This window comes from Echeneis naucrates, chromosome 16 (genome assembly GCF_900963305.1).
Source record: "Echeneis naucrates chromosome 16, fEcheNa1.1, whole genome shotgun sequence".
Taxonomy (NCBI): domain Eukaryota; kingdom Metazoa; phylum Chordata; class Actinopteri; order Carangiformes; family Echeneidae; genus Echeneis; species Echeneis naucrates.
The window spans coordinates 17,111,062-17,124,263 of record NC_042526.1 but is presented as its reverse complement, the minus strand read 5'-3'; the positions used below and the strand labels follow the sequence as shown (position 1 = coordinate 17,124,263).

Genomic DNA, 13,202 nt, shown 5'->3' with positions numbered 1-13,202 from the left:
CTTCCATCAACGTTGTGTCACAGTTCTAGCTGCCCTCTGTTGTGATTACATTACAAGTGATTGGGTGAGCCCCTGTCACGTGGCCATCCCTCCACAGGAGTTTCCACGACAGCTGAGTTGCAGCTAAATGCGTTTTTTTTTTCACCTGTAACATTGAACCCTTTCAACTCCGGTCAACCCCAAGTTTCCGCACAATGGGAGACAAGAAGAGCCCCACCAGGTAAACCCGTCCCTTGTGTGTCTGAAGGGAGACTCCAGCTGGGGCCGAGTGAAGGCGGGGAGCTCGGTCAATGGATGGAGCTGTTTTAACTGAAGTGCTCATGGCGGCTGACTGCTGCTTTAATGCTGGGGCGACTGCCTTTGGAAACTGAAAGCTCCCTCCTCGCTTTTGCTGACTTCTGGGCAGAAAGCAAACAAACACATGTCTTCTCTAGTGTCGTTTCTCTCTTATCCCTGCCAAACGTGTTGTCTTTGAAACGAGTGGTGTCATTGAAAAGGCGCCGCTATCACTGTGTTTTTGTTTTGTTTTGTTTTGTTTTTGTGTGTGTGTGTGTGTGTGTGTGTGTGTGTGTGTGTGTGAAGGCCGAAGCGGCAGTCCAAGCCATCCTCCGACGATGGTTACTGGGACTGTAGCGTCTGCACGTTCAGGAACAGCGCTGAGGCGTTCAAGTGCATGATGTGCGATGTCAGGAAGGGGACGTCAACACGGTAAGAAAAAAACAAAAACAAAACAAAACCTAGAGGGGCATTTAAGACCACAGACCACGCGTAGATCGCAATGCTCTTTATTACACCAAAAGTGCATTCAGCTGCAGGTAGCCTACGTTAGACATAAATGTTTCAACAGTCCTACAAATCGTGTAACACTTCACGGTTGTAATGTTCCATTGTGGTTGAAAACTTACACGTCTTGAGTGAGGAAACAGAGGTCATGTATGCATGTAGCTGTTTCTGTGAATATGGGTGGGGTTTAGACGTGTCCACGTTTCGGAGATACAAATGTAAAGCATTCTATATTTCTACTATCATTGTAACTTTATGACTTCATGTTCAAAGCAGTCAGCACAGTAAGTAAAGCATGGGGAGAAAACTTTTTGTTCAGTTCAAAATTGAAGGTGGCTGTGAGCTAATTTTAAACCCTTTTGTTACATTATTAAATTTGCTTTGGATTATACTGAGGTCTAGCGCCCATGTGGGCAGAGGAGATGAAACATTAGAAACTCTTGTCAGTTTGTCAGTATAACGCAATAGAGTTCACCGGCATCACAAACCACAGCCCTCAATGTGAACATGGAAGTGAATCAACACCAAACAAAACTTATGAGTCCTCCAGTAGGATTTATTGCAGGTATCCTGTTTTAGACTGCATTCGTTTCAGCTCAGTGGACCCAGTGAACTGGCAACTGAGAGTAAGTTTGAATATTTTAGATGTCAAACCTACTTGAGAGTAACCTGAGCCTACATAATTATGAATGTGTATAGATTTCACTAAATAGAACAACTTAAGAGGAATGGAATAAATCTGACACAGGTACCAATCAACACACCACAGATTTAAATAAAGCTAATGGTCAGAAGATTGCTTAGAAACAATGGGATTGTATTTTTCCAATTCTTGAACTCGCACGGAATGTGGAGTAATGGTACCTCTCTTTAGCAGAAAATGAAGGGGTCACTTTTGACCAATTCTCCCGAAATGAAAGGAGAGAGAAAAGATTAACTTAAGAAACCTAAAAAAGGTAGATGATGGAAAAAAATTTGGTTGAACAACTATGCACACAAGGACAGCACAGCGGCATAGTGGCTAGCCCCACTCACGATTCGGTTCCCGGACCTGGGGCCTTTCTGTGGGGAGTTTGCATGTCCTCTCTGTGTTTGCGTGGATTTCCTCCCACCACCCAAAGACATCATGTTTGAGTTAACTGGTGACTCTAAATTGTCTGTAGGTCTGATTGTGAGTGGTTGTTTGTCTCTGTTTGTCTGTTTGTGTGTTGGCCCTGTGATGGACTGGCAATCTGTCCAGGGTGTACCCCACCCTTGCCCAGTGTGAACTGAAATTCGCTCCAGCCACCTCCCGTGGCCCGAAAACGGATAAGCGGTGGAAGATGAATGAATGAACCATGCCAGCACTATACAGGTTTTTCCTGACTGTGACCTGCATTCATTGTAAAATCAAATAAAAAGCTATTTTGTTTATGGTAAACTTGCATTGGCGATATCAGGTGCGACCCTCAGTTGCATTTTTGTGACTTGCAGCCAGCTAGATAAAATTTGATAGGTTCAACTGTTGTTCTCCAGATCAAGTAGTCGAGAAGCAGATGATAATCTTACACTGACAGATATATTCCACATTTGTGCAGTGCTAGTGTCAAACTCTCAAGGGTATTTTGTTTTTGTTTTTTGTTTTTTTGCATGTTCTTAAAAAGCTCTCAGAGCCATTGCTCAATGGAGTGAGACATTCACAGTTTTTTAAGTGCTTAAATATTCAAAATTGTAGTTCTTTTTCAAGATCTATTCCAGCATTTATTTACAAGTATTATGAAGCACAGACAGTGTGATAAATTAGACATCGAAAGTCTACATGAGTCACTTTTCATGTTAGCATACCTACATATATATATATATATATATATATATATAAACACTGGTTTTGCTTGGTTATATTAATCACACATTTTAGCAGTTTTACCCACATGCTCTCCCTACTTACAATTTTACTGAGACAAATATACATTTGTTGGCCACTAACTTGCTTTTCATGTCTCTTTCAGAAAACCACGACCTGTTTCTCAGCTGGTTGCACAGCAGGTAAATCAGCAGTTTGCACCGCCAACACATCCAAAAAAGGAGAAGAAAGAAAAATCTGAGAAAGATAGGAGCGATAAAGAACCCACACTGAAAAAGAAAAGCCATAAAAAGATGAGGTAATAAATAGTATTTTCAAGTCATGACGCTAATTGTATGTATTGATTGCTGAAATATTTATATATATTTGTTGTCCATAGCTCACTTTTTCAATTTTGTTTCTGTTTTTTCCTCCCTCCTCCAGACCCAGGTTAAAAAACATTGACAGGAGCAGCGCCCAGCATCTAGAGGTCACAGTTGGAGACTTGACTGTAATAATCACAGACTTTAAGGAGAAAGCCAAACCCACATCCACTTCAACAAGTGCTGCCTCAGCAGACCAACACAGTCAAAGTGGCTCAAGCTCTGATAACACTGAGCGAGGGGTCTCCAGATGCTCTTCACCACATGGCGAAGGCTCGTCAGTCAACGGAGAGACTCACTAACCATCACTCCTAATCAGCACAACTCATGCTTCTGCACTCTCAACAGCCTCAACCAGAGATTAAACTACAACATGCACATAGAAAAATAATACTATAAATGCCAATAAGATAGCATTCTATTCCACCGGGGGTTGTATTTTTTTCACTGCCTTCCCCATAATGATACAGAATTCAGGAGTTAGGACATCAGAATTCTCACCACAAAGCCTACCGTGATGAACGGAAAAAAGCAACAGTAGCATTAAATCCTGGATGTCAATGGAACTGGGCCATATTTGTGGTGGCTTGTCTTTTAATATCCCAGTGTTATGTTAGCATCACACTCAGTTGGTCGTCTCTGCACAGAATAAATAATGCCATATAAAAGAAAATGTGAAGAAGTCATCTCAGAATTTTAGTTTATCATTGAATTTTGTTATCGTTATTTGCACTTAATGGCATCCTATGCTTAAAACAGCTTTTTTTTAGCATTATTTCCATTTTGCTGTTATCAGTGAATCATAACACTGTTGGTTACTGTATTTAGCCAGCTCCCATTTTTATGCCATTGGATGCAATAATTTTTTTTCACTGTCTTAACATTTGAGTAAGAAATATTGAACAGGTATTCTGAGTATGCTTCTCCTTCACTTGGTAGAGTTGAACATGATTTAATCTATAGAATGGTTTATATTGTACAATAATGTTAAATAAAATGAGATGTAGATACTTGGAAATGTTTTTAATTATTTATTTTTTTTTTAGAAATGGCAACAATTTGCTAAACAGTGTGCTAGATGCTATGTCTACGAACCTGACTGCATTTTACAGAAACATGCTTTTTATTCATTTACCGGGTAATTTGCAAATTGACATTTTACAAAAAAAAGATCAGTTTATAAAATATGATGTATTGACATGGCTGAAACAATCCAGTTCAAGCATTAAATGCTGCTTAGCCATTAATAATTACATTGCAGTGACTTTTACTTGAGGCAGGTATTGTATTATGCTATTAATGCATAAAACAAAAGTTCCACTTCTGCATCTGTTAAATGACCTGCAGCTATGAATTCGCATGTTAATAAAGTAAAATCCATCAGGGGCAAAGCAGACAAAAAGTTAGTGACATTTGCATCCACCAAATGACTGGGTGTTGTGTCGACATCTATTTACCGATCCTTGGACTAAATAAAAAAAAATGGAGCTTATGATGTTGTCATTAAAGATTCATGTTTGTATCTGTTCACCATCCAGCAACTTGACCGCTTTGACAAATGGCCGATTGACCTGAACACACGTGTAAAAAAGAAGTGGGTGGGGCGGAAAACTGTAAACAGACTGTTCTCCTGGGTTTGGTCTCTTGATTGTTGAGCTTGATGCCTGAAAGTTCAGCAGATAGTAGCAAAGATCGACGACAATGATCCCATAGGGCACGAAACTTAAAACGCAAAATGCGATGCTATCTTCACGCATTTCTCCTGTGCGTGGTCCTCACTTTATGTTCACTGCTGTACGTGTTCAGTCAACTCGCCTCCACTCTGGAGGACAGAGACGAGGGGGGCGTGAAGGAGCAGGGGACAGCCGGCAGGAGCGGCCCCGACACTGGCCACTTCCTCAGGAAAAAGCCCGGACTGACGGGCCGCGAGGAGGATCTTGACAGGTAGCCGATCCGGCTATTCGCCTCATTTTATGTTGCAGCTGACATATTTTGGGATTAGCGCTACACACATCGCCTGCTTCTGCTAAATTAGATTTAAACTGTGCTGGTCTACTTATAGCTAATCCCACCATTCAAACGTTAGCTGACTTAATACAGCTAATATCAACATGGACTGATTTACAGTATGTTAGCTGCAGGGCTAAGGATAATAATAATATAACTAACTTGGATAACTTCAAATATTGTGTTTTTTAACTGTACTGTTTTACAACAATTATCTGTAATGTTATATGTTCATATTTAGCAATGTTGTCTTTTATTTCTAATCTATTAGCCACCACCTGTTAGCCAGGTAATTGATTAGCCATTAATGGTGCCGCTAACTAATTCTCCGGCTCATTAGCTCTCGGTTGCTAATACAGCCATCTGTTGAACGTCTAACTCCAGGAGGCATTTCAGGACAGATCTAATCCCCAGACATCTAGGTTTGATGCCCGACAAATTAATTTCACTGTGAGGATCCCAAAGCTCACGTTTTTATTCTGGCAGGTGTAAATCACTGTCAGTTTCTTACTGGAACCCGTATTGGAGACTGCCTGCTGATGTGTGTGGAGTGAACTGCTTATTGGAAACCACTCTTAGGTATGACTGATTTTGTGCTTCTCTTACAGTGACCTTTAATAGTCCATGGATTTTAATCTTCAACTTTGACTCACCTGCCAGGCCTGTTGTAAAGTAAAGGCCAAGCATTTTGGTGCAATCTCAGTGTGCCTTGTGACTAATATTGAGTTATTAACTCATACATACAAGTAGTTCTCATAAATCAAAGACGATGACAATTCAGTGATGCCACTATATTGTTTGTGTAGAGCTATCTCATTCCAAAAGCTGCAAGTCTCTCCACTGGGGTGAGATACTTCTTACTACATTATATTCTCACCATTAATCTTTGTTAGATTTGCCGTAGCTTGGCATTCTTACATGTACCACTATACTTACCAATCTATCTCTGACAGGCTCCTGATAATCTCTGATCCCACATGCAGTAATGCAGTTACACGACTTATGGATTCAAATTCGGTCTTTTTACTGGGTTGGTAAAGAGAATGATACAGGTACATCTTAGGGCATTGTCAAATCAGTCACAATCTATTCAAGACTTGCCATACTACAACATAGCCAGAAATATAACTGAATGTTTGCAAAGTAGTTCTTTCAATTTATGAGGTTCAATCTTGAATGATCTAGTTTACAAGGAGCACTCAGAGGCAGCACAAAGAATGAGTGATTGTACATTTATTAAATCTAATGGCAGTTCCAACCCTACAGGGCTGTCAGCTGAGCCTGCTGATATCTTCTTTACTTTGTTCACTCCTGCATATCTCACTGAATTCACCCTATTTGCAAAAATAATTAATAGATATATTAATCTTTGTCTTGACTCTTAGAGAGAGGTCAGGCTCAGCCATCAGTGAACATAGAGATGAGGTAAGTCACCTAGCTATGGTGGCCTGTGGCCCCAGGCTCGAGGAGACTCTCACCATGTTGAAGTCAGCTGTTCTCTTCAGCAAAAAGCCTCTGCACTTTTACGTCTTTGCTGAGGATAATCTGCACGACAGTTTCAGAAGTGCAGTAAGTTTCCTCTCAAATTTCATAAGTCCTTCATGTACTCCTGCAAGCAGTTGTTTGAGCTTCTTAAAGCTATAGTCTTGTTGTGACAGAATCTGCAATCATGACTTCTCTTATCCTTTTGCTTATCTTTTCTTGAAGCTGAACTCCTGGCCCAGGAGAGTTCTGAACAAGTTTAAGTTCACCATCTATCCCATCACCTTTCCCAAGGACAATGCAAATGAGTGGAAAAAGCTCTTCAAGCCTTGTGCTTCTCAAAGGCTCTTTCTGCCAGTAAGTCTTCCTACATACATTCAGTGTTGATCATTTGTAATGGTTCTTTAACCTATTCTTTCAATATAACCATCTTACCTCCAGCTGATCCTGAAGGAAGTGGATTCTTTGCTCTATGTGGACACAGATATCCTTTTCCTGCGGCCAGTTGAGGACATTTGGGCCCTTCTTTCTCAGTTCAATTCGAGCCAGTTAGCTGCCATGGCTCCAGAGCACGAAGAGCCTCGAACTGGCTGGTACAACCGTTTTGCCCGTCACCCATATTATGGCAAAACGGGCATAAACTCAGGTGTCATGCTCATGAACATGACTCGCCTCAGGCAGACATTTTTAAAGGTAATGTGCAGATCATTTTTTTATTTGTTTGTATATCATCATCTAATAGTGTGTGTGTGTATGCATGTGTGTATGACTGTAATATGAGCTAGAGCCACTTTGATTGTGTTGGTCTGCTGAGGCAGCACTTGTTGAAGTCGATGTGGGTTTAGCTTTCTCCTTAAAGTCTGTGATTATTACATATATATATATATATATATATATATGTATGTATGTATGTATATATATATATATATATATATATATATATATATATATATGTATGTATGTATGTATGTATGTATGTATGTATGTATGTATGTATGTATGTATGTATGTATGTATGTATGTATGTATGTATGTATGTATGTATGTATGTATGTATGTATGTATGTATGTATGTATATATATATATATATATATATATATATATATATATATATATATATATATATATATATATATATATATATATATATATATATATGTATGTATATGTATATATACAAAAACATTGACGCAGCAACCATTAAAATGTGTGGTTACATTATGTTATCTATGTTATGTTATCTACTGTGAGGCAAGCTATATATATATATATATAGCTTGCCTCACAGTAGATAACATAATGTAACCACACATTTTAATGGTTGCTGCGTCAATGTTTTTGTTCGACTTGACTTTGTCAATTTCACATTATTTGTTATAAAGATTAATTCTGAAGGGTTAGGGTTAGGGTTAAATCTCTGAAGTAATATGACATAAAATAATGCAATCTTAAATTTAAGATTTTGTTCATTTTGGAAAATTTAAGGTGTGAAATTGTGAACAGTACTTACGAATACTGATGGGGGATCTCAGTAGTAGTTGTGCCACTGACATTGACCAGTTGAGGTCACTCTTGTCATTCTGTTGTAAAGCCTCTCAATGCAGATGCTTGTTTGACAGATGAAATGGGTTCTTTGAGTTGAGGTGAAGTGTTGGAAAACGGATTCAGGGTCCAGAATTTTAGGTCTATTGTTTTTTGGTACGAAATAATAAGGCTTACTTGTATTCTGTCTTTCTAGAATGATATGACCGCATTTGAACTGCGATGGGAAGAAATTCTGATGCCTCTTCTCCAGAAGTATAAACTTAATATCACCTGGGGTGACCAGGACCTACTTAATATCATATTTCATCATAATCCAGGTTTCTACCACTACATATACACAAATTTGTTGAATTAATTGAATTGAATTAATGGTTTGCTAGTGTGGACACCAATGAAACTTCACATATTGTGTGCTGTTCTTGGCATTAACCATTAAATTGTAGAGATTTTTCATAATCCTCATAAACCAAGCCTTGGCTCTTCCTGTGTTACAGAGAGCCTGTATGTTTTCCCCTGCCAGTGGAACTACCGTCCAGACCACTGTATCTATGGCAGCAACTGTCAAGAGGCTGAACAAGAAGGTGTCTTCATCCTCCATGGTAACCGGGGAGTGTATCATGATGACAAACAGCCAGCTTTTCGAGCTGTCTATGAGGCCATCCAAAAGGTAATCAAAGTCTCAACTAATCAGAAGTCTGTGGTTTTGCAGAGACCCCAAAATAACATGCATTTCTCAAAGTGCTGATATTGTTAACAAATGCCAAGTATTGCCAAAAAAGAAACTTGAGTATGCTTACGCTTTCAAAACCCTTAAGGGCAGTACAGGCACAGTCAAGTGGAAAACTAAATGGAAGGGGACATTATGTTTGAAGTGCTTTGTTTGTTCTATTAACTGATCAGTTTTATAGACTTTCTTTTGGTGCCTCAGTTTCTTTATGGGACAGTTGTGCAGGTTGAACGATCTATTTGGAACATTTACTAATCATTATATTATCAATAGGCACTCTCGACCATTGCTTTTCTCTTATGGATGTCTCTATCCACCAGTGCTTAATCAATAGGCTCATAAACATCAGTCACTCTGTCCCAGCTCTCCCAAACCAGACAAATAATCTCCATCCATTTTCCACCAGGCATGGTGGGTTGCTTCAAATGTTTTTAACTGTAAGGCTGAAATTCACGAGACTTTTTGTAGGTTTGTAGATTTATTGAACCTTATCATTTAAGGTACTCATTCTGACATTTCTTTGGGGACATCAGTAATTGTACTGTCTAGGTGGTCCAAGTTAAAAGAAGGCTGCAATCTATTAGTCATTCTTAAAGTCAGTGTCACCATTAAGAATAAATACATTCAAAATTAGTCATAAATAATTACTAGGTGTTCTTGCATAAATATTTTCAGAAATGTAGCTGCCATATGTTTGTATTACACCCAAAAGTGCTAAAAGAAGGCAGAACCTGGACTTTAAAAAAGGTGTGATATCTGCCAGATTTACTCTGACTGCTTTTCAACTTTTTGAGCTTAAAAGTCCACGATTCATCCATCATCAGTGACAAAGCTAGTCAGCTGCAGAGCTCTCTCCCTGTTGCACTGGCAACTCGGCTTCGATCTGCCGTTTTTGATTCCAGCACACTGGTCAGCATGAATGCAGCACTAGTTAGAGCAGGGGAAGCTTCATTAGCTGATCTCCATCCATTACCGCCACAGGGCCCAGCCTGGCCACTATCAGAGCTGCAATGTTCTCAGCCATTAAGTAAACGAGCAGGCTTCATTATGGGGCACTCGGCCTCCCGTGCCTCCATCAGTCTCATCCAGCATTACAAATACACATACAACAAACAAGATAGCACACACCCAATTCCAAATGATTTTAGGATGTTGATGGATGCAGCATTTTGTTAGTAGTTATCATAAAATGTGTCCTATATTAAGATGAATATAAGATATGCAACTTGGTAGTACAATAAGCTCATTATCACAGAGCTTTAACTGAAGAGGCTTTCATCCTTTTGTTGTTATAAGCTATGTTTTGTTGAAGCTTTTATCAACTCTTACTTTTGCTCAAGCTCCTTGGGCCCCCTCCCACTTTGTTCCCACTCAGTCCTTTGAGGACAGCATCCTAAAGCCTGGAGCAGGCAATTCTGGAGGAAACTCTCATTTCCATCCCACCAAGAGCCTGGCTCCCATGGCAGTCTCTTCTAGCCAGGAAAGGAGCATGCAATAAAGGGCACTACCATTACCCAGCCAAGCCCACAGAAGAGTTGTAAAATTTTTAGTGCTGATGCTAGTTTGAGACATCATGATGGCTGTATGGACGACGCACCAGCAGCATCCACATAAAAATCAATAGGACGCTGTTAATGGTCTTTTACAACCTACTGTGGTATATGAATGATAATAAAGAAGGTGTGCTCTGACCAAACCAGACTCAAATTAGACACTTAAAATAATAATTTCTTTACCAAAAGCCTCAGGTGCTAATATGCTGGATGTTTTATCTTTGCTTGTTTACCTGGTGACACAAAGAGATGCAGTAATCAAGAATATCTGATACACTGCAGCTGTAGCTTTCACTACTGCTGTCACACCTTACTGAGCCCATATTTTGTATCATTGTGGTGATAGATATTTATCATCAAAACGCACTGAATTGACAGATATGAATCAAATGCAGAGTGTTATTGTCTTGAACTGACAGTGACAGATGTGACTCTTAACTCATCTGATTTGGATGCAGTTCTCATTGTTCCATCATGGCTGACACAGGATGAAACAGGTGTTTAAACATATTTCTGCTTGTTCTGTTCTGAGGTTTGAGTTTTTCTTCAGCTCCATCAGCAACAGGAGACGAGCTAAGAGAAATGTGGAACATAAATGTGCCACAGCAGCAGTGAAATTGTAATCCAATCTAATGCTTGTCACTCTTACCAGTTTGCTGGAATCACAAATACCATACCTGCATATTTTTCTTCTTTTCATTGCAGTACCAGTTTGGTGAGAACATGGAGGGCTCACTGCTTCAGCCGCTTGAAGCATCGCTTGAGGCCACCAGACATACCTATTGTGGGAGAGCCAGCCACCTGTTTACCAAGTGCTTAAAACAGAGCATCATGTCTGTTCATCGGGACATTACACAAAGCAGATAGTCAGGTCATTACCTTAATGCCACTCCATGAATATCATGTGATGTCTCTCACTGGATTGATCCTTTGGAGCCAATGAGTCACCTCAACACAAAACCTTCAACTGTTTACAAACTACATATCATTACTGTGTAAATAAGAAAAAAATGTGGAACAGTTTGTTCTTGTTTTTTTGTTTTTTTGTTTTTTTTCCCTTTTGATTTAAATCAGACCAGTGTCGGTACAATTCTGTCCAATCGCACACAACACGATCACAAATGCAAATTTGTCCTACAGAGCTTTTGGATACAAAAAAGACTCAGTGTATTACAGACAATCAGGTATTATTATTTTTGATCTGTTTTGAAAAAGAGCCTCTGATCATTTTTTTCAGTTTTCCAAGGTCTTTGTGAAAAGTGTAACACAGCAGGGAACGTAAATACATTATTCATATCAAGACTGTTTTATACGAGTTCTTTAATACAATTTTGCGTCCAGTCCTTGCCTTAGTGTCGATGCAATCTATTATACAAAAAATGGCTAGGTTATTTTCAGGTACATGTTAGAAATACAGGAATGTTCTTTTTTTCCTTGAACAAAACAAGTGTTGAGTAAGAAAACTTTAAACTTTAGAATCAAATCAGTATTTATTATTTTTTGACCTTTGTGACAAGGAGCCCTCTTGATGTTGAACATGAAGCATCATTTCATATACTGTGATGTGGGAGTTTTCAAAACATTGCTTGCTGTCGCATGGAAATCATTTTGTGAGTTAGGGAATCAGCACATTTTTGTTACAGAAAGTTTCTAATGAAGCAACCTGGCGTCTCCGTGATTGTAACAATGGATTTTACTGTTTAACTGAGAGGGAAAAAACTACTTAAGCCTTCAGATGTACGGGAAAGAATATTTTATAAACTCTGAAAACTTTCAGATTAAAAAATTTTAAATAACCTGTTATACAGATTGTGGTATCTCTTAAATATGTATGGTCACGATGAAGTTGAATTGTATTTATAAAGAGGAAAATTAATTCTGAGGTAATGAAATTATTTTCATGCCCAACTGAAATTCTTGAAGGTTGTGCTCTGTTTCTTCCATTTCATTTTGTTATTGTTACTAATCCTTTTGCCTCAGGCATCATGGCCACTTTGCATAAACTGTGCTTGTTGCCTACTCACTCCATAAACACACTCAATGTGAGCCATACCCTAGGAGGTGGCAGCAGAAAGCTGAAAATAAGAGATCAATATGTTAGTGTGAAGAGTTCAGAAAGTGTTGCTTAGATGGCCAAAATGGTGCTGATGTGGCTGGGTCAGTAGCCTCTAGCTCTTCATTTCACAGGTAGATTTACAGACGTGCTTGGAATAGGCAGCAGGTCTGCATAATGAATTTAAAATGGTTTCAATGCTAAGAAGCCGTTGGATATTTTCTTTTATTTATTTATTTTAATTTATTTATTTTTTTTTTTTTTTTCGTGTTGAGGAAAGTGCAGTGAGGGGGTAACATTTTAGTGTTTCGGGAGAGAGTGTAAAGCGCTGTCTGACAGACCAGTAGTGACTCCTAAAGACTTGCATATTAGGCAATTAATGCTTGTATTGCATTGGAAGCTGCTGGCCAAGGACGGGTATTGTTTCAAGCTGAGTTAGTTTAAGAAAGGTTGTGGTCCAAATGGCAGATCATTCAGAACTTCCAGACATTTAACTCCCAGAGTTGGGTGATGTGCTGCAGACTATAAGGATGGTTCATTAATTCTCTGGCTCTGCTCCATATATTTAATACAGAACTTCCGTAATAAAAGCTCATATAGTTTGTCCACTCCCACAGATCATCACAGCATCTTAGATGTTAAGCATACTTTCGTTTGTTCTGTGCATACAGTAAAAGCACAAGAGGTCAGTTTATCATGCATTAGCATTGAAATGGTCACTGATATTATTGAATACCTTTGAGCACAGTCTTCAGGAAGATGGATGTTCATAACTCCAATATTCGAAACACATTTAGTTTTAGCGGGAAAGGCTAATGCTGTTACTGCTTGGTTTTACTCCCCCTG

General features: G+C 39.0%; 2 protein-coding genes across 5 annotated transcripts; both read left to right on the top strand.

Moving 5' to 3' along the window:
- Positions 1 to 89: 89 nt before the first annotated feature.
- Positions 90 to 4,006, top strand: LOC115056368 (YY1-associated factor 2-like). Of its 3 annotated transcripts, none has more exons than XM_029522743.1 (4): positions 90 to 220; positions 583 to 708; positions 2,772 to 2,924; positions 3,050 to 4,006. In XM_029522743.1, the coding sequence occupies exons 1-4, from the start codon at positions 195 to 197 to the stop codon at positions 3,288 to 3,290; spliced, it is 546 nt and encodes a 181-aa protein (XP_029378603.1). In that variant the 5' UTR covers positions 90 to 194; the 3' UTR covers positions 3,291 to 4,006. The 3 variants fall into 3 exon arrangements, with proteins under 3 accessions (XP_029378603.1, XP_029378602.1, XP_029378604.1); XM_029522742.1 differs by having other exon boundaries at positions 2,772 to 2,927; positions 3,011 to 4,006; XM_029522744.1 differs by lacking the exon at positions 583 to 708 and having other exon boundaries at positions 195 to 220.
- Positions 4,007 to 4,618: 612 nt separating this feature from the next.
- gxylt1a (glucoside xylosyltransferase 1a) lies at positions 4,619 to 12,106 on the top strand. Of its 2 annotated transcripts, XM_029522883.1 has the most exons (8): positions 4,619 to 4,932; positions 5,482 to 5,574; positions 6,381 to 6,564; positions 6,703 to 6,834; positions 6,919 to 7,170; positions 8,217 to 8,340; positions 8,518 to 8,690; positions 11,009 to 12,106. In XM_029522883.1, exons 1-8 carry the CDS (start codon positions 4,724 to 4,726, stop codon positions 11,168 to 11,170), a joined length of 1,329 nt encoding a protein of 442 aa, XP_029378743.1. In that variant the 5' UTR covers positions 4,619 to 4,723; the 3' UTR covers positions 11,171 to 12,106. The 2 variants fall into 2 exon arrangements, with proteins under 2 accessions (XP_029378743.1, XP_029378744.1); XM_029522884.1 differs by lacking the exon at positions 5,482 to 5,574.
- Positions 12,107 to 13,202: the final 1,096 nt, after the last annotated feature.